Source organism: Mus caroli, chromosome 6 (assembly GCF_900094665.2).
Source record: "Mus caroli chromosome 6, CAROLI_EIJ_v1.1, whole genome shotgun sequence".
NCBI lineage: Eukaryota > Metazoa > Chordata > Mammalia > Rodentia > Muridae > Mus > Mus caroli.
Genome location: NC_034575.1, coordinates 53,098,619 through 53,120,897, shown reverse-complemented (window position 1 = coordinate 53,120,897; position 22,279 = coordinate 53,098,619). Strand labels below are relative to the sequence as shown.

At 38.8% G+C, this 22,279-nt stretch overlaps 1 protein-coding gene across 3 annotated transcripts in view; it reads left to right on the top strand.

Moving 5' to 3' along the window:
* Nucleotides 1-22,279, top strand: part of Fam13a (family with sequence similarity 13 member A) — an 88,124-nt gene that overhangs the window by 11,571 nt on the left and 54,274 nt on the right. For all 3 annotated transcript variants that reach the window (XM_021164985.2, XM_029478401.1, XM_029478400.1), the window contains exons 2-3: nt 6,951-6,992; nt 21,723-21,764. In XM_021164985.2, coding sequence (XP_021020644.1) covers nt 6,951-6,992; nt 21,723-21,764 — 84 coding nt within the window. The remainder of the gene's footprint in view (nt 1-6,950; nt 6,993-21,722; nt 21,765-22,279) is intronic.

Genomic DNA, 22,279 nt, shown 5'->3' with positions numbered 1-22,279 from the left:
TAAGTTTCTGGGCTAATATCCACTTATCAGTGAGTACATATCATTTGAGTTCTTTTGTGATTGTGTTACCTCACTCAGGATGATGCCCTCCAGGTCCAACCATTTGCCTAGGAATTTCATAAATTCATTCTTTTTAATAGCTGAGTAGTACTCCATTGTGTAAATGTACCACATTTGGTGAGTCTTAAGTACACACTTGGAAGAGAAATCTAGTGTCTGTGTGATCCCTGGGGAAAACTTATCTTGTCTTTGAGCATTCCCCTTTTTGCAAAGTCGGGCACATTCCAATTAAGAAGAACTTGAAAACAAATAAGCAAACAAAAGAACAAATATTTTAGTTAGTATACAGGTTATGAGGACTGATGTAACTAAGTATCACAGCCCCCAGGAGCTGAGAATGGCAGAAGTGTATTGTCCTAGAGTTCCAAAGATCTGTAGACCTGTGGTTTGCTGGCCAGTCCCTCAGCAGAAGCGAGGCAGTGGTGTATACTAGGTCTCTTTTCCCTTACTGCAAGAAGACCTTTCCACACCATTTTTCCTTTATTCATGTTTCCCTTCTTCTGTAATGACACAGGCATGCCCACTCAACAACTCAAGGCTTAATGGCTATATGTCAACTTGATTGCCATCTCAAGTCCCAATTTCTACACACGGTCACATCCTGAAGTTCAGGACTTCTGTATGTATTTTCAAAGTCCAAAGTCGTGAATTACACACACACACACACACTTCAGATTTCCACCCACAGTAAAGAAAACAGTAGCTCTCCCTGGGGTTTAGCTAACTGGCAGAGTGCTTGCTAAGCTCAGGAACCCAGTCTCTATGTTCTGATGGAGTACCACCAGAGGGGAAGGTGGGGAGAAGGATAAGGGGGAAAGGAAGAGGAGGAGGAAGATGACAATGAGGAGAAAAAGGAAGAAGAAGAAAAAGGAGGAGGAGGAGAAAGTCTTTCCTATGCTATTGAAATAAAAAAAAAATCTTAAATCTTGGAAAGTATTTTGTTCCTCCATTTTGCTAGACAGATAACGCCATTCAGCATTGGTTAAGCTCCCTCATATTTGCACTTCTTCCTTGGTCAAAGAAAGCCATTACTCCTTGGAAGAAGGTAACTTGTGTTTAGATGGGCTGTGTGTGTTGCATTCTTAGTAAAAACACAGGTGGAAAACTGAAAAGTTGCTGCTTAGGCTTAAGACAAAATCGTAAACAACTCCTCAAATTACAGGCACCAACGTTTAGCTACAAACTGATGGTAAACTTTTATACTCATTTTCCAAAAAGCATCGGGACTTGAGTGTGCTTTTTTTGTGTTGTTTGTTTTCTGTACTTGAGTGGGATCAACCTCAAAATCTAAACAGCAGAACAACATTGGGCTCCTGACCGCCCCATTGTCATGGCCTGTGGTCATTGTCCAAGAGAAGACAAACAAAGGCCGCTCAAGCACAGCACTTCAGAAGAGGACAGAGAGAAAGCTAGCATCACTTCCTTCCTGTTCTCAAAGAAGACTTCTCTGAGTAGCACTTGGTGGGGAGCCTCCGGAAAAATCTGTGTTCCTGAAAGATTTGCTTAATGCTCCATTTTCACTTGCAGTTCAGTTCCTCTTCCACCTTTGCCCATTTTCTTTAAATCCTCACAAATGGTTTTCCTCATTTCTAGAAAGAGTGGAACCCAATTCTTACCATTTCAGTATCCAAGAAACACTTTAAAAAAATCTCCAGTCTTAACTTAATTGAGACTACATTTAAAGAGTGAAGATGAATATGTAAATTATGTTAATTTTCCAGTAATCAGCCACTTTAAGAGATTAGAAAGTAGAATATTTTGGATTGCTTGTGTTAACATTCAATTTTGACACTGAGTGGGACAGCAGTTTGGAAATGCATCTGAATACCCTATTCTGGGAATTCTCCCAACAGCTTTTAGGTTTTGGTTTGGCTTATTTGGTTGGTTGGTTTGGTTTTTGGTTTGTTTGTTTGTTTCCCACATAAAACACCATGCTGTTTCTGTTTCTAGTTAGCTTACTATCTAGTGATCTGGATAGACACTGCATTCTGTGGTTCCAAAGCTCATGAAAAGATTCCAAGGGTGGGTGCCATTTACGTATATGATTCATCAATGCTGGCCATAGTAAGTGAGCCCACTGACTACGTAGTGAGAAGAGTCCACTAAAACCCTGATATCTGAGTTATTGCCACTCCAGTTGTAACTTCTTAGATGTGGACTTTTGGGGTCTGTGCTAAACATTCTCCCCACAGCAGCTGTTTTAAGAAACTATACACCTTTAAGCACCTCCTTGTGTTACATGAATAGCAGAAGAAAAAAAAAAAACCCAACAACAACAACAATGAAAAGAACAAATAAATCCCAAACTGTCCAAACTGTTAGAGCTTGTCACTGCACAGCCTTACAGCCCAGCTCTCTTCTTCATCCACACACCACACATGGCGTGGCGTATGTGCTTGTTTTTCAAACTTAAAAGTGAATCAGAATTCTAAGTTTAGAATCCAAGCAAAGGATTATACTTAATTTAGAACTTAAGTGAAGTCATTCAGTGTCTTTGGACATGACTAAGACTGTCAGAAAATGAACATAGGTCAGGAATTTATCTAAGTAGTTTGGGGCCAAGGACAAAAATGCATTTGTTTTAACAACTGTATAGAATTAATGATCTTTAGAGTGTTTCCCATTCTGAACTATAAATTTTGTGAAACAGTTCATTTTCTTGGTGCTGTGAAAAAGCACTATCCTTGGTGGGTTTTGACTTAGAGTGACTTCCAAAGTCAGGGTAGCTAATTATTCTTCAAAGTTAACTGATTTGATTAATTTAAAATCTGTGATTTAGTTGTTTCAAATGCACAACTTTATCAAAAATTATATAGCTATGCCCCAGGCAAGAGCAATTCTAAAGAGCAAAAAGGAAGAAATATGTTCATTATTTAATCAATTTGAGTTATTTACCCTCATTTTCTTTTCATATTTTGTTTCTCCATACATGGATTGCATTCTGATATATACTAGTTATCCATAAAATGTAACGTAAAGTCTACTTCATTTTATTTTAATTTCTTTTTAGAACACTTAAAAACTGATCAAAGTGACAGCATTATGATTTGTAGTTTCTGACTTCATGCCTCACTGATGAATTTACTTTGTGCCAACATAGCCTAAAACAATGTTAGCTTATGATCTAAACCTGTGTTTCCATCATGAGACATTCTTGGACTGGCATGACGGCCCACACCTTTAATACCAGTTCCAGGCAGGCATTCAAACATCCAAACCACATCCCTGGCCCACGATAAGCTATTTTGATAATTAAAATCAATTAGAAGACAATTAAGGACCAAAACAGGTTGGGGAATAAAAATAAATTGTACTCAGCACTAGCCAGTTATTGATAGAGTAATATTGGGGTGTGTTTGAGAACAGCAGGGTTTTTCCTCAAAGGCTAGGAGCCAAGAAATCAGAATGACCACCTAAGTAGCTCAAGGCCAATAGCTTTCAGGTTCTTATCTAGAGACTTTAGAGAATGAACGTTGAGAACCATTTAGAAAGAAGTTTTTATAGATTCATAGTAGGAACTTAAGAGAAAGTGAATGCAGAGTTCCTGTAAGCAGGAAGGGTCTCTGAGCATAGGACACCATTAAGCTGCTAGTTCTGGGGACATTTTTAAATAATCTATGGTAGGCACTGAACTGAACCATAGGGAGAGAATGAGCTGGTCAGTTTGGATGGCCCAGCCATCAGGTATCCAGTGCTTCTGCCCAGTTCCCAGTCACAATCTCACATACAGCTTCCAGCCAAGAGATAAAGACAACACAGCCAAGAACTAGCATCCTCAGCCTCCACCAAGAAAAGTCTCTGCACTACTGCTTTGGGGTCTCTTCCCTACCTGTCTAGTCTTCTACACTCATTGTTGCCTGGATGAGTTATGCCCCTACTTTGAGCATACTTTTCTGAATAAATGAGGGCAAGTAAAGTGAGAATCTCTATGAGGATCCAAAGGCAATAAGTAATTCATTGCATTTGTGTGGAAGGTATGTACAGGGAGAAAAAGGAGAAAGAGGAGGAGAAGGAGGAAGAGGAGGAGAAAGAGGAAGAGGAGGAGGAAGAGGAGGGGGAGGGGGAGGAGGAGGGGAGAAGGAGGAGGAGGAGGGAAAGGAGACTGCCTCTGTTTGCTACAAAGTAGTGTAGCACTCACCTAACTACAAAGACATCAGTGGAAGGCACAGGAAGACAACTTTGTTCAGAGTCCTGTGCTATCTGGCAACATGGCCCAGCACAGCTATGTGCTCAAAACCAAATGTGGCTCAAAACCAAATCATAAGCTTACTTAAAATTGAGTTTTTCTGTGATTGATATTTTAATTCCAACGCTGTATTCCCATGTAAACTTTGTAGATAACAATGTCTTAAAACATTGTCAGAGGTTGGAATGCTTGCAAACTTTTAGCACTTAAAAAACAAACAAATATGACTGATTTAATGCCCACAAAAGTGCAATATGCTAAGCATGCCAATTCACTGTAAGTTGTTTTATGTTAGTGTTAACAGCTCTCACTTCAAAACACAAGGCAATATTCCTCTCCTGTGACATGAAATCATTGCAGGTTTATACTGGCAGCTTTCTTGGCACAATGTTGGCCATAATGTCTCCTTGATACAGAGTCCTTGCTTAGAGAACAAGTCCAATTGTTTTGTCAAGCGTATTCTAGGAATACTTTGAAGTCAAACGTGTAAATTTCTTGTGAGGTTAGCTTAAAGTAGTTGCTCCCTACAAAACCATTGCTTCAAATAGCTTCATGCCAGCCAAGCTGAATATTTATTTCTCAGAAGTGATCACCTCTAACTCTTAAATGTTACGGCTGAACAGTACCAGCCTTACCCCTAGCTCATCCACATTATTCTGCAATGAAGTGATGCATCACCTCTCATATGGGAAGAATTAGCATAGCTAATTTATGCCTGTGTATATGAATGCATGTTCTATGAAACATAGGTATTATTAACAACATGGGCAAGAGAACATCCAAACAAGATTAAAATTGCAAACCAAAAATCATAGGAGATTGAAAAATAGTGTGTCAAATTATACATGCCCAAGTCTAGCTAGAATGTAACATTTTCCAACTCTTAGGACAATGTGTGTGTTTGAGTTTGTGTGTGTGTGTATATGTGAGAGAGAGAGAGAGACAGACAGACAGACAGTGTATGTGTGTGTCTCTGTGTGTATGTGTGTGTGTGTGTGTGAGAGAGAGAGAGAGAGAGAGAGAAGAGAGCGAGAAAAGAGAGAGAGGGACAAGTATGTATGTGAGAGATTATATCACTGAAGTAAGATCTTGTTTACTTCCAGTTTAGTATTGCCACTTGAATCCAACATTTCCATTTTCATGAGTTATGCTTAAGAAATTGAGTTAGCAGGAGAAACTCACTTTGTGCTTTTATAATTAAAGGTAGTTTACTAGAAGAAAAGCATGTTAAAGAAAATGTTCGCATGTATTTTACATATAAAATTAAATGTTTTTTTTTAAGCTTCCTATTATTTCCATCTTGTTTGAGGGACTTAAACTGTGTTGAAACTTTGTCCTCTCCTGTTATCCCTATCAGATTATACTTGTGGGTCTGAGTCCCACCTCACCACTGGGCGTAGCCACTGGGGAGGCAAAACGGGGAGCCAGGTGCTGAGCTTCAGGGAAACACCAATATACCAATATGATGCTCCAGGGTAGAAAAATGCAGGCTGAGATGTGAGAAAGCTGAAGTTGGTATTCCCTGGCTTCTGGACTCCCAGCCGGAATGAAATGTTGGGGGTCCACACCCTCTACGAGGTCGGGACCAGGTGCTCCCAAACTCCTGGACATTTATGCTCCAATGGGTCTTGATGAGTTCAGTGGAGAGTCAGAGGCCCTAGCCCAGGGCTGGGGGTGAGGGACCGGGGGAGGGAATGGGAGCTCTAGATTTGCTCATCAGTGAAGGTCCTTAGCTTTTCGGCTGTTATGGCCGGGAGCACAGATGGCCCGACTATGGGAGATTTCTGCAGCAGCTCTGTAGGTGAAGGCCTGCTCCATGATCCCCATGGTGGTTCTCAATGAAAGAAACAGTCCTTAGTTCCAAACTCTTTATTGACCATTCATTGTGGAAAATGGATGCTTACCATACTAACTTCTCAGGGTGGACCCGAGATTAGATCCTTTTGCTAGGAGGAATGTCCGAGAAGGGAAGCTTACTGGTTAAACTCCCAGGGTCTCTAGGTACTTCATTAGCATTGAGAACTCTGTTCTGGGCCTACCTGACCAGAGGTTCCATTTGCATATGTGGGAAGTGTGGCACATGTTCCAGGCCAGGAATTTGGCAGGGAGCAGGGAGGTACCTACCATCTCAGGTGTGCAACCACAAGTTTCTGGGGTCTCAACCCACTCTACCCACCAAGCTTCCTGGCATGGTTTTCTCTCCCACAATACTTAGTAGAGCAACCCCAGAAGAACAAATACCATGAGATTTAGCTCAGAGGAATGAGCTTTTCACTTCCAGGAAATCAGTCTTGTAAGTATCCTGCACTAAACAGAAGTATGTCATCGTTTATCTTACTTTTACAATTAACGTTGCAAAAATAATTGTCTGCCATCATTTATAAGGGTTGTGTGTCATATGAGTATCTAGTTAGACTTGTTGGAAAATATGGTAAAAAGCTGCTTCTGGAAGTGTGATGTAAAACACTTTAGTGTTAGTAAACTTACAGAGAACCATCTTATCGGAGAATACATCTGATGACCTGGCTTCTTTGAAGAAGTCATTCATGCTGGTTAGATCCTAGGGAGAGTGTTTTGTTAACTTGAATCTAATATACGATCAGCAGTAATATGTCACTATTTGTGACAGGTAAAACAGAGTTTTAGTAAAATATAGATGTTGTATTAATAGAAGTTATATTAATACACATGTGTTTCCTTTTAGCTCACAAGAAGATGAAAGACCTTTATCACCTTTCTATCTGAGGTATGTATTAATTGATTGTGTCTTATTTTGATCTGCTATAAAACATAGAAGTGAGTTAAGATTCCCTTGGGTTTGTTTGTCCATTTTATTTTATTTTCCTTTCTTCTTTTTTCTTCTGTTTTTTGTGACAGCCTCATATGTCCCAGGTCGTTCTGCAGCTCACTATGCAGGTGAAGCTAACCTTGAACTTTAGATCTTCCTGCTTTTATCTCTGGAGTTCCTAGATTACAAGCATACAGCATCACATTTGGTTTTGTGTGGTGCTTGGGGAATTATTTTTGATATTTAATACAATTAAAAGACTCAAATAAGATTTCTATTATAAATTCAGAATTTAATTATCAGAAGTGCCTGATGCTAAAGTAGGAACCTAAATTTTAAAACCTAGCCAGGCATGAAACCCAGCTGGAGAATGTTATTTTTATACACAAGGCCCTAGGCTCAGTCTCAGCACCACAGGCACAAATACAGAGATCTAGTGTGTGTGTGTGTGTGTGTGTGCGTGTGCGTGTGCGTGTGCGTGTGTGTGTGTGTGTGTAAACAGTCCCCACCACCCTGAAAAAGCCTTGGATTATGGATTATGTTTGCTCATTTTCTGGGCAGTAGTGGAAGAATAAACTAAATATTCTATAAGCTTCTGGAGCTCAGGATTGTTTATTAGCATTTACAAGTCCAGAGTAACAACTATTAGTAGCAGCAGGTCAAGTTAACAGAATTTAGGACAGAAGTAACGTGATGTCACCAGTGACTGGGCACCTGCCATGTCCTTGGGATGTTTTATATTTTCTGTTCGAGCCACCTGACTGAAATCTAGAACCAAGTCTTCCTTATTGCATTTCTGGCCTAAATATCCTCCCACTTCAAAGGCCTCTAAAATATGCTAGAACAGCGGTTCTCAACATTACTCATGCTGTGACTCTTTAATACAATCCGTCATGTTATGGTAACCCCCAACCATAAAATTATTTTGTTGCTACTTCATAATTTTTTTTCTTAATTTTTCTACTGTCATGAATAATGTATAATGTATATATTGATGAATATATATAGTGAATAATGAATAATGTAAATCTCCTAGTATACAGGATGTCTGATAGGTGACCAATGTGAAAGGGTCATTTGACTCACAAAGGAGTTACAAACCATAAACTGAGAACCACTGTCATAGAATATCATACAACCACACAAACTAAAAATGCTGTCCATTTTACTCTTGCCTTACTTTTAAAGTCTACATTTTAAAGACACACAAAACATAGGTTTTTATATCTACTTATTATTTATTTACCTAAACTAATTTTTTTCAGTCATCACAAAGTTAGAATTAGACTTTATTTTAACCACCAATAGTTTAGACATATGTCACAGAATGCCAGGTACAGTCAAATGACTAATTTCCCCAGTGTTTGGCCCTTCAACACACTGTGTACCTGGTTTCAGGCTGAGATAGCCTATTAGTCTGTTGTTGTTGTTGTTGTTGTTGTTGTTGTTGTTTTCTATTTTGTTTTTAAATCCTGGTTTCATCCAAACTAAATCTGTACATTCTGATCATGGTTAATGTCAGCTGTGCAGTCACTGTGGGCATATTAGGGTGGCATCCCAGAGTCTGTAGTTACTCTGTGATCATTATGTAAACATGGGTGGTAATATCAAAGTGATTACTGTCTAGTAAGAGAAATTAAGCTTCACAGAGCTCAGGACTGAATCACTAGGCCATGCACCTAAGCCTTTCTCCGACGTTTCTAATCCTGTAACTCTAAGTGAGAACAATTTATGCTTTAAGTAGTATTTAATGATAATTTTATGTTTGCTATATTTAAGGTAAATGGCAAAAATAGGCCTAAGTCTTCAAAGATATATACTTGTGTACAGTATAAAGCTGTGAATTTTTCTCTCATCTAGACTAGAATATGTCTTTAATACTGTCTGTAAAAAGAAATTCTAGATTGGTAGACTGAAGGTAAAATAAAGGGGCTGAGGAGATGCCTCAATGGTTAAGAGCTGCTCTTCCAGCGGGCCTGAGTCTGACTCCAGAGTCTGCATGGTAGTTCCCAACAGTCTGTACTCTCAATTTCAAGGGATCAGATACCTCCTTCTGGCTTCCCAGGGCACCAGGCACAGGACAGAAACACATATATGTACAGGCAAAACATCCACACACGTAAAATAAAAATAAATTTAAAGCAAAAAATTTTAGAAAGAAAGTAAATGAGAGTGAAAAACAGTTCACAGTGTATTTACTGGACTTTGAGTGCAGGCTAATTCCTCTATTCAATATTAGGATCAGAAACACTAAAATGTGAGAACATTAGGAATAAAAAAAAAAAAAAAACTATGCAGACGGATGGCTTAGCAGTTAAGAGCCCTTTCTGCTGTTCCAGAGGACCTAAGTTCAGTTCCCATCCCTCACATCAAAGGGCTCACAATCTCCTGCAACTCCCTCACCAGGGGTTCAAATGCCTTCTCACCTTCTTAGACACACACACACACACACCCCATGACATTACACACATAAATAAACAAATAATACAAACACATCTTCAAGCACTAGTATTCCTACAAGACTACATTCACAGTAGAGAAGGAAGCTGGAGGAGCAGCTGCTGTTTTCAGAGAATGAAAGTTCAAAGTAAGGGGAGCCGTTGTTTCATGGAAGCAAAAACAGTAATTATTTAACCTGTAATTAAAATTCCAAAAGTGGGTTTTTTCCCTGAGTAACATTATATGATTGTCCCAAAAAATGATATAAGAATTAGTTTGGCACAAGTTTATTTTAACTTTGTTTTACTTCTTTCACTTGATAGGAAACTAAAATAAGCTACTGAGGAAACACAAGACCACCCCATGATTACGGGGAATAGCTAGTTTGAAGTAGACTTTGTTGCTGTTCTAGCATAAAGTGTTTAAGTAGGAGAAAGAAAGGCGATTGCCAGTTATTATTCATCTCTGCTGGGTATTCTTAGCTAGAAATATGACATAACTGCTGAAGAACAGCTTGTAAGTAAGTGTATATTTTTTTTGTGTTATGTCTAGCAAGAGACATGCTTAGCTGTTTTCAATATATTTTCATGTGTCTGCAACTTCCATTTTTGCTATCATTTTATTACTCAGAATCCTTTGCTTCAATCCCCAAAACAGAACTATTACAAGACTCATAAATTCCTCACTGATTCTTTTAAAGATGGTTTTAAAATTATACTAATTTCTTTATATTCAAAGTAGTACTTTATGGATTGATTGCTGCAACCTGCTACTTTCCAAAATAGTAATTTTGAGTACTGAATGCTGTATACTCTATGTCAATAGTGTGGTTTCACTAGATTTTTCTTAAGGGAATAACAGGCCTAACTAACAGATAAGATATACCTTCTGATACACAGCACAAGCAGCTCCATCTATAAGGATACAGGCAAAGTGGTTAGGGATGAACAACTGTCATTAGTTAGATTGATTCTGGAAGATCAGCATAAAATAGAACAGAAAACTCAACTGGTTGCAGTCTGGGAGGAGTCAGCCTTCATTGAAAATGAAGTGGATCAGGACAGATGGAAGATAGAGCAAAGCAGTCCTCTGTTCTCAAAGACAAGGGAGCAGAAGGTCCATATAGGCAGGTCACACAGATAGGTACCTAGTCACTGATGCTCATCTGGTGAGGTAAGAGTGTGGAGGAAGGGCCTGGAAGGAGGCTGCTGAGTACCAATGGAGGCATTAGAGCCCAGGTTTAGATGGAGGAGAGAGTTGGGTGCAGGGACAAAGAACCAATATGAGGGCACACATTCCTCACTTTGCTTCACCATGAGTAAGTTTCTTCTTCTGTGACTTGCTGCTCACCTCATAGTCAGGCTGTGCCCTGTATTTCTCTCTTGGGCATTTCATTTGCTTCTGATGTTTCTGCAACAAAGCAGGACTGTTAGCACCCTGAGTCTAAGTAAATACCTTCTGTGGTAACACTTCACTGTCCACTACAGTCCCTCTTCAGCCTGCCCTAAGTCAACAGAGAGCCAGGTGTCTTTCTTTGAAGGGAAAGGAAACAATAGCTATAGAGCAACACCTGCTATGACTATGTGTCAAGTTTACTGCAGTTACAGTAGCTCAGATAATATGTGGCATTGTTCCCCAGATTGCTCCCTTGGGATTAGCCAGCCCTGCTCAAACAATTAGGGGAACAGAAAGTGAAGCAAAACTTTGGTAAGGCTGAAGCAAAACAAACACATGCCTCTGCACGTTACACAGGAACAGGAACATTCTTGGCAAGCACGTCCATACTCTGTTCTCTTTCAGATTCTAGGCTGGAATCCAAAAACAGGAACCCCCAACTCCATTGATCAGATTCACATCAAAGCAGCTTGCCCTTGATGTTCTCCCATGCCCCCTCTGCCTGTTGCTGTCTACCTTCTTCCTCTTGGCATCCGGTCAGATCTGGCTGGGATCTTTGACTAGTTTATGTTTCCATTTGTCTGAGTTCTCACTGTCTACAAACCTGGCTTTGGGCTTCTAGGACTGATTTCCACCGGAACCAAAGCTCTCTGCCTTCACTTTCATCTTCCCCATGCTCAACCCCCACCCACCTTCAGGCCCCAGGTGTCTATCCAACAGATTTTATGCTTGAGTTCCACACAAATTCCTGGACGGCCTGTGTGGCCTGTGCTTCATTTAAGTCTGAGATGTTTGCTTCAGGGTCTGCCAAGCTATAGCCAGTCTTACTGAGCTGATTCCAACCACAAGGCTTCTCAGGCTTGCACCTGATAGGCAAACTCAGCCTGTCTTCTAGCAAGGGTCCAGTTCTTCCTAGTTTCCTAGTTCAAACCAAAGCAAAATTTCTATCAGCAAGTATGGACTTGCTTGTGTCAGGGTCAGGGTTTTATCCGCCTTCTAATTGTCTTGAAAGGATTTTGATATATTTATTTCCCAGTTAGTTGTTTGGGATGCAAGATCATTCTTTAGGATTTTGCCCATTTTTAATTGGTGGAGCCTTAAACCTCTGTAAAATTTATATGAGGCTAGATATGTTGCTCAATGAGAAAATGGGCAAAGTCCTGGGTTTGATTTTCTGTACCACAAACAGGAAGATATCTAGAAATTATGTCATATTATTCCTATCTTTGTATGTAGATAACTTTAAAACCCTGTAGACAGCTTTTTTATGGCAGAGGGAAATACCTTCTTAAACAATTTATGCTATAATTTGTAGGATTGTGGTGTTTTTGTTGTATTTTTCTAGTTTTAAATTTTGATTGTTATTAGTTTGATTTTTGCCTTTGAAAGATATGTTTTCTAAAACTCCTCATTATCAGCCAGGTAGGGTGGTATACACCTTTAATTCCAGCACTCAAGAGCCAAAAAGCAAGCTACTATCTGTGAGTTACAGACCAGCCTGGTCTACACACCAAGTGTCAGGACAGTCAGAGCTACATAGTGAGGCCTGTTTCAAAACAAACAAGTTGATTATCATGGAATGATTTACACAAGTATGTACCCCAGATATTTTATTAATGGCTAGATTTGTTATAGGCTGTCAGAGTATACAAACAAGCTGTTTATTTAGTATATACTTAATTTTTTAACCAGATGAGAAATTAAATAAGTGTTCAGACAGTTTCAAGCACAAAGAATTATCTTTTTTTTCCCTTCCTCTTCTTGACTGGAATAGTCTAAGATGAAGGGAAACTATGGAGTTCAGCTGCTGTGTGTGTGTGTGTGTGTGTGTGTGTGTGTATGGGTGTGTAATGCAAATAGCATACCCTTCAATCATCAAATCAATTTTAATTATTTTTGATGTTTTATAAAACACATATAAGTTGAAGTTTGCCATTTCCATCATCTTAAATGTACAGTTCAGCGATTTCTTTAAATGCATTCTGTTGTTAGATACCTGTCACTGCCATCCATCACTAGAAACCCTTCAGAACTTACAAGACTAAATGCTAGCCCATGGTCCATTAATTCCTCATCACTTCTCTCTCAAGCCCAGCCCCTGGTAGCCATCATTCTGTCTTTGTCTTATATCTATGATGCTGTAGGTACTTCACCCAACTAGAGCCAAGCAGAATTTATCCTTTTGTGACTATTACATTTCCCTTAGCATAATATCCTCAAGGCTCATCCTCTCTGTAGCATGTGTCAGAAGCCCATTGTTTTTGAAGGCAGGTCCCAAGGAGTGAACTCAGATTAAACTTGGTAGTAAATGCCTTTACCAGTTGCACAAACTCACTGGCTCAAGTTGTTTCTGTCTTTGGCTATTGTAAACAGTACAGCTTGTGAGCATGGGTGTACAAATTGCCAGCTCATACTCCTGCTTTTAGTTCTAATACATACAGAATTGTTGGATTTATTTTTGAGAATTCCCATACTGTTTTGCATATTAGCAGCACCAATTTCCATTTCCAATAATCACAAATTAGAGATTCAATCTTTTTCCATCTTCACCAACAATCATTAATTTCTGTTTATAATAATATCCTTTCCTATAGATTTGAAATATGTAGGAATCTTTGAATATTGCTTCTTGCTGACTGAGAATCCAAATCATAATTGAAGGCTAGCCTAGTCTCCAGAGGTAGTTCCATGACAACCAAGGCTAAACAAAGACACACTGTCTCAAAAAACAAAACAAAAAATTAAAAAGAATCTGAATCTTATGTAGGATTGGATGTCTCTATTTGAAATGCATCATAACAGATTTTCATATGCAAACCTAGCTAGAGAGCAAATTTTCAGTATGATGACCAACAATGAGAAACTGATATTATTCAAGAGTTTTTGAGAGATTTCATCCTGCATTCTTGATATAGGAGCATCATTGCTCAGACGTTTTATAGAGTAAGAGGTAAAGATATACTCTGGGCTCTATTCTCTAAATGTTAATGAAAGCATTAGGCTTGGGTTCAGTGTTTACTGAAAAAGATAGGTCATATAAAATGTTAGTGCTTTTTTCCCTTGGCTCTTCTTTAGCATGATAAAGCAAAGGAATGCAAAAACTGATTCATTTATATAGGTTGTGCCTAAATCTCTTACCATTTCGTTCTTCTGCTCTAAGACTTCATATTGGCTTCTCCCTGTAGGAGCTTCTGACTGGAATGCAATCTGAAAACTTGTAGTTAAACAGGTGACTGGCTACCTTCACTGATATAATTACCCCCAACTTCCTTCTTAAATTCCAAGGATGTTACAACAGCAGTAAACTTAGAGCTAGTGCTTCAAAGAAAGCCAGGGTGTCAAAGACTGCCCAATTGTGTGCTCCTTGAAGTCTTTATGTTCCATCTTCTGGTCAAATAGACATAGCCAGAAAAAAGGAAGAAGCCATTTGGGAGAAGGCAGAATTAGATTATTTCTATTATCTGCTTCACTGACCAGAAAAACAAGTGCCATTCCCCAAATGGAGCTGAGACTTGAGTCATCAGAAAGGAGTTGTGTGTTCTTTTTCACCTCTCTCCCCACTGGCTTCTTAATTTCACTATCTATTCAAAGAGTAGAATACTTAGAATATAAGACAATAGAAAGGAGAGAGGATACCCCTGGGACATTAGCTACTTAACCAAAGCATTTGGAAAAAAAGCCCTAAGAACAGGGGGATTATGGAATTCAGTGTGCATTTCAAAGTATATATTGCATAAAAACAAACTAACTTTGTGTGCCGTTCTCCAGTTTACTTCTTATATTCAAGCAAGCATCAAATCTGCCCAAGAAAGCTTAGTCCATGTCCCTAGGGTAGACTCATACATGCACTGCCTATAATCAGCAAGAGCATTTGCCCACAACTACTTGGACACTGTCACAAACTAAGAGCAAATCTACTCACCCAGTTTATTTGATAGTGACTTATTGATTCATTGTTGCCTGTAAAGAGTGGTTTACAGCTAAGAAATGACTTGGGATTTACACAACGAAATAATGCATTAAAGATAAAGATAATCCTTTCTGAATTTTTCATATAAAAACAACTTTTTATGAGTCAGAGGAAAACTTGAAAAGCAATATTGTTATTCTCAAAATTTCTCAAAGATCTGGCCAACCTCTTTGAAACGTTAGTAAGACTCTGTTGGAAATAACATGTTTAGATATGAAATGAAAGACAAAGATGTATACGAAGTACATTAGCATTAAAACCACTTTAGCCAGTTAATTAAATTGGCATTAGATGTGCATTTAAAAACCGTGAGAAGCAGGAGAAAGCAGATACTTTTAGTAAATCAAGTGTAAGACATGATCCAGCAGATACCCTGGTTCTCTGGCTCTTATAGTCTTTCTACCCTTCTTCCATAATTTTCCCTGAGCCTTAGATATGATTGCATCATAAATATATCAACTAGAACTAGGCATCTCATGGTCGCTTTTTCTTGGCATTTTGATGACATGTGGATCTCCATAAGAGTCTCCATTTGTTGTAAAAAGTTTTTGTTGTTTGCTTCTCTGTTTATTTGTTTTTAGTGAGGGATGGAAGCTACACTTTCCTGTGGGTATAAGGTATAGAATCCAGTTTAGGAAATTGGTAGTATTAGGTTCTCCTTCAGGCCTAATTCCTCTCCAGCCCTGGTAGTTGATTAGGTTTACAGTCCTAGGCATTACTTCTCTAATATTAAGCAAGGTCTTAAGACCACTTAGATGGATGTTGGCTATCCTCAAGAGAGCAGTGCCATTACTGCATCACTGGAGATGGTTTGCTGGGATGGTCAAGATGCACCTATGTAATCTCACCATCGCAGTTGCCTAAACAAGACTATATAATGACAACACAAGTTGACATGCTGATGTGCACAAGAGAAATTTCATTAAGTCTTGTCCCCAAATGAATAGCTACAGATAATCAATGACTGCTAAGAGAAGGAGAATCAGTTTCTCTAGGATTGAGACTACTGATGAGTTATCCAATCCCAAGTGGTCAGCCCTAAGCAAGTGTACATAGGGGCAACACTAAATCAAATCAGTGGGACTGCAGTTCTGGGAGATTCTGTACCTGATTCTGACTGCCATGAACACTAAGGAAACATGTGCTGTACATGCAAATATGTAGGCAAAACAATCATACACACAAAATAAAATATAAAGAAATCTCTAAAAATAAGTAAAAAAAAAGAAGTCATAAATTTGGGGAGAAGTTGAGGGTAATGAGAGGAAGTAATTGGCAGGGTAGAGAGAGGGATGGGGATGATGTAAATACAGTATTAGTGTATGAAATTCTCAACAAAAAAGCTGGAAAGATGGCTCAGTGCCTCAGAGTAGTTGCTACTCTTGTAGTAGAGGATCCAGGTTCTACCTCCAGCACCCACATGAGGGCTAACCTTTGTTTGTGACTCCAGTTCCAGGTAATCTAACACCTCTTCTGACCTCTGCGGGCTTCAGCATTCTTGAGGTACACATACATACATTCAGGCACAGAAACACAAGTAACTATAATATAATATAACATAATATAATATATAATTAATATATCTAATTTTCAGTAACATATACTAAAATTTAAAATCAGGTATAGGATAAAAATAAAATTTGAGAAATCCTTTCAAAATGGAAAAGGAAAGAATAAAAATTAAAACTATGAAAGAAGTAATATTAGAAGTGATAGTTAGAGCTGAAATCTGCCGGGATGCTGAGAAAGAAATCCTATTATTGAAAACTGAAGTGGAAAACAAAGTTAGTATGTAACCATCTCGTTGAGAAACACATCAAAGGACAAAGAAAACATATCAGGAACTAGCCTATCCAGGATGTGAAAATGGCAAACTACTCTGTCGAATAGCATGGTATCAAAGCATGTAAGTTCTTACATTAAAAATGATAGATTTTAAGTGCATGTACACATGGGGTTTGTACATTGAGCAATATGCCAGACACAAAATTTACAAAAAGCCTCACTCAGAAAGTAAAGGCTCAGAGTCTGAACCACCCCCTGCACATGGCTCCAGTATCCCCTGTGCTCATGCTTGTACTTGCGCTTTGAGAAACACTTCCATTATCTTAATCACTGCAGTAATATACTCTAATGGAACAATTATTAATAGATGTATTTATAGAATTTTCGAGAAGTAGAAGATCTTTTGTGAATAATGTGCGTCTCCAATGAGGGCACTATAAAGCCAGACTATTCAGAGTGAGGTCAGTAAAACTGAGAATTCTTAAAAAACAAAACAAAGCAAAACAAAAGGAGCTGAACGAAAGATGAGTCTGTTGACAGTCAAGTATTGAGTAGAATATCAAGGTAAAACGGGAAAGAAAATACTCTTTCTTCTCTAAATCATGATTAATATGCAAAAGGATATTAGTGTGACATTAGGGATATATAAAGATAAATATGTTCTTCCTGGTCAGTAGTATGTACTTCATTTAGTATGTGCAGTACTGTGTATACTATTTTTAAAACAAAATTGTGTTCAAAATGTTAATAATATCAACCATATGCAAATGATACAGCCAATAGCAAAGTTTGTCTATAAAAATGCCATGCGAACCCTGTGCATGTGATAACCATGGCTAAGGGTACAATGCAGGGAATAAACTTAAGCATGGAATGAGCTTTCATGAGGGACACTCTGAGGACACACTAAAGTCATAGAATTGAGAAAGGTCTATCTAGTAATGACATCTGTACTGTTGACTCTGCAGGCCAGCTTTTGGTATTAGAAAACAATAACCAAACACTGTATTTTGCTAAATACAAAAATCAAGAATGTTTTGTGATATTTTGATGATTAGTTATGTGATCTTTAGGCTTAAATGGATCACATAATTGTCCCATTTGTTGGTTTTTTTTTTAAATCAAATAAATGTAGGTGTTCCATTCTATAGAGAAATCCAATTCTGTTAGCCTTCATGGGTTTTGTTAAAGCCGTGATACTCTAGTTAGGACTGGGTATACCACCAAAGAGAACAAGCTAAAGAAAGAGAGGATGCACATCATGTGTCTTTGAGTGTAGCTTTTTTTCCCCTTCAAACCAAGAACTTTAATAAAAGACTCACTTGTTAACATGAATCTGCACATCTCAATATATGCAAATTTTAGAGACCAATGTTGCTAAGCATAATTATAGTTTTGATTTCAGAGCAAGTGTGCCATAGAGCATATTTATGTCAGTTTGTAGGCTTAAAATCAAGTTTAAATGACTGAAACTGCAGAACATGCAGACTCATCATCACTAACAATAACTGTGGTAACAAAATTGAGTCCATTTACACATGACCTTACTTCTTTTCGAATTTTAGTATATACTTTACCAAAAGTCAAGAAGTGAACTCTCATATGCTATTTATAATGTATAAGAAATTTGCTTAACAAGTTAGTTAAAGGTTATGATGAATACACTAATTCTTATTTTTATGTAGAGATTTTAAAAGCTTCAGGAGATAAGAGATAATAGTATGTTATTGTTTATTGCTCAAATGTATTTTACTTTTACAGCACTTCCCTAGAATTTCTTCCTCGAATGAACCTCAGCTTTAAAAGCATCCCTTCTTGCTGTCATCTCCTTTGTTATAACTTTTGTATTAGTGAATTGCTAAACACTTAGCATGGAACTGTAAAGGTGGCTGGATGCTTGACCACAGCCATTTGGGTATCTAGTATAACTGCTGGACTACTATATTATAAAACTAACAGCAATTCTAGTCTTTTACAATGACTTAAATTTGAGAACAGTAAACTTGAATCTGAGATGGCATTACTGAGTTTTGGAGCTAAACAGATATCACTAGCCAAGCCTTTTTTTTTTTCCATATGAACCAGTCGAAAGCAGTTTAGCTAGCCAGTGGCCTGCCTATGACTTCATCCTGTTTCCAGAGCCAAGACTTTTTTTGATGCTCAATGACAAATATGCTCATCTTTAAGTTCCTTAAAATCATGCACAAGCTACATAAACAAGAAATTTTATATTGCATTTTAAAAAGTAAAAATATAAAGTTAGCGTAAATCTGATTAAAAATAAATATAGCAAAAAATTGAAAAAAGATGTAACTAAGTGTTTTGTTACTTGCTCATTCACCTTTTTATCCTGGGGAGAAATCACTGACTGACTCAGACACCCCAGGTCATTTTTCTTTTAAGTTATGAAGAAGATCTTAACTGGTTTTCATTCACTAAAATTAGCATAAACTAGGCCTACTGGTGCTTGTTTTTTTTCCCAGCATTCCAGAGGCAGAGGCAGGCAGACCTCTGTGAATTGGAAGCCAATCTAGTCTACAAAGTAAGTTCTAGGACAGCCAAGGCTATAAGAGACCTACCTCAGACAAACAAAACAAACAAGCAAACAAAAAAATAACAATAATATTATATCTTCATTAATTTGTTCACACAGTTTAAAGTAACGCAGTTACTGTGTTACCTAAAAAATAAAATTCTAAAGAATTTTAGTGCAAGGACTAAGAACCTAAATATCTTTAACTGACCAACAAACAATAGCATGCACGTGATCAGGGAATTCATGAAAAGTGCAGTCTAGCTAAGACTGTAAGTTGATAGTAGAGCTTTTGGCCAATTCTGCAAAGCAGATTTTAGCACCCCACTTCCCCTAGGCCAGATGAATCGCCTGCTCTAACAAGGGTTTGGGTCATTCTTGGGCATGCTGAGGCTCTAACTCGCCTATTTAGACAGTTAGAAAAGTCAAACCTGCCTCTTTTGTTTTTGTGGCTTTTTTTTTTTCTTCATGATTTGCTTCTTCTTACCCTGGGGAAAAAAACAAAAGAACATAAAAATACCAGTCTTGAGTTGGAACAGTAGCTCAGTGGAAGGGCACAGCCTAGCACATATCAAATCATTGATTTTATCAAACCACCACAAGACAAACAAGCAACTGCATCCTCTAGTTTAATAGGCAAAGAGAACAGCACTAAGAACCAAGTATATAGAGAGGGAAGGTAGCCCATCTCCTGGGAGCAGCAGCAGATTGGTTGGCCGGCTGTTTTGGGAATGTTCTTTAGGATTTAGCACTTATGACTCTTTGCTTTCCTAGGTCTCCCCTGGTCATTATTCAGTTCATTCTGGCTCCCCAAACTGAGATTGTGTAACTGTATTGAGGAACATAGGAGTTAATTATACAGTGTTGGATTTATGGAGGGCTAGCCACAAAACATCCCAAGGCAGACTGCCTGTTCCAGTCCAGGAGAGATGCAGCAAGAGCCTCTTGCTGGCCACAGAGCCTGGGAACCACTGAATAACAGGCACTGTGGCCAAAAGGCAAAGGCAAATGCTAAGCCTCGCCTCTACATGCAAACCTGCCCCAGTCTATGTGGTAATGAGCTCAGGTTCAGAGCGGCAACCTTCCTAGCTCTGCCTCATCTGTGACTAGCCTCCAGAGCAGTTGTTACACTGCCTAACTTCTTCACTGAAGACTGAAAAGACAACCCACACCTCACGGGAATACTACAATCTAAGTGAGAAAAATATGAGCAAAAAGTACTTAGCACAGTATCTGAAAACAGTAAGTGCCCAGGGCCTTTACTAATGTATGTGTGTGTTTGTTCTTATTTTCATTTTTCTTACTCACAACAGCGTTCCTTTGCACAGTGGAATGGTTTGGTGTTTTTCCCTATCTGTGGGTATCACTTAGAACTTCACCTCACCTGATGAAAACTACCTGGGGATGAAGTATAATTACTGACTCCCTCTGGTGTAAGGACTTCCACCTACTCTGGTGGTGAGGGTGGTGGCAGTGGTGGTGATTGTGGTTGTGACTGTGACTGTGATTGTGAGTGTGATTGTGATTGTGATGGTAAGGGGTAGAATCCTCCAAGACATGGATCCTGACATGAAGGCACTGAAATTACAGTGGAGCAGAGGCCAGCAGATGATTCGGAAGCAGTACATGCATGTGCTGAGATGACACCAAATGAATTAGCACTTACGTTTGTTGAAGTGTCGCCACTAAGTGATCTCTCAGACACCTTCATCCTCTTCCTGTGTATTCTGCAAAGCAGGAAGAAAAAAAAAGGAAAGGCTGTTTTATTAAAACTAGCTTAATACACTTAAAAATCTGCTCAATGTTTAACTTCCTTTTTAGGCACAGGAACTTAAATCTTGTCTAAGCATGGAATTGGGCATGGCGAGTTGTGAGAAAGTAGTGACAGATAATTTTAGATAGCCGAGCCCAGACCCTCACCTGGGTTTGTGAGCATGGAACTTCCCTAGGCATGGAAGCTCAGACAGGTGCACATCAGGGCGTGGAATATGTTTTAATTATCCTAAAAGAGTCGGGCTTTTTAGAAAATAGAAGAAGTTTATATACATTCAGCCAAAGGTGCTAAACCACTTGTTACCATGAGCTATCACTTGAGAATTTCCATCTTGAATGTCGGGAGGAAAATGCGCTGTGGAAAACTCAAGTTGGAAATGGCTATGTAGGAAGTTGTGCTGTTTGTTCCTTGTTCTCTGTCCCCTTCAGTCCCTGCTGACCTCCATGAGTTCTGAACAGATTTAGAAACGTGCCTGTGCTTGCAGGCCTTGGACAACAGGTGGTAGACAGTCAGCAGCCATCGCATTAGCATGGCAAAGGAAGGAGAAGGCCACCAGGCCTGGCTGCAGCACCAGGCTTAGAGCTAGAAGCTGTTTTCTAAGGTCAGTGTTTGAAGAAGTAAACAAGCCCCTCTACATGCTGCACAGTGGAAGGACTCCTGTCAAGGTGGCGATCATCAAGGATGACATGGGACCCGGCTCATTCTTCCATACTGGCATCCCTTCAGATGATGGTTCATCATCTCTGACCCATCAGCCAACCTGATTTTCTCTCTCTCTGCTTCTCTTCACAGTGCTCATGTATCCCAAGTCAGCAATGTTTCAACAACCGGAGAGTAAGTCCTTTGTTTTTATATTGAACAGCATTTTATGCCTTTTCCCACTTATTAATAAAAAAAGCAAATTCTAATGTTGTATTGAATTGGAAGATTAAGATAATAAACAACCAGTGATCTTCAAGCTGCTCATATCCAGAAAGTAGGTATGTCTGTCATTATACACAATCCCCCTTCCCCATTTGAAACCACCAACTAGATTCTTTGTTAGTCTTGCTGTCTGTATCAGGTTAGCCTTAGTTTACTCTGTACTCCAGACTGGCCTTTAATTCGCAATTTTCCTGCCTACACCCCAGTGCTAGGGTAACAGGTGTATTTTCCACTATGCCTGGCACTACTAGCTTTTTGTTTATTTTAATAAAAGCAATGTCAGGGTTAGTTAATGTTTGCAAAGCTGACTCTGTTCCCTGGAGGCATCTTGTCATGGAAAAAAAATAAGTAAAGGCTAAAGCATTAACCATGACTTTTCTTCCCACTTCGTTCGTTTATTGAGGACCTACAGTGTACCACACACA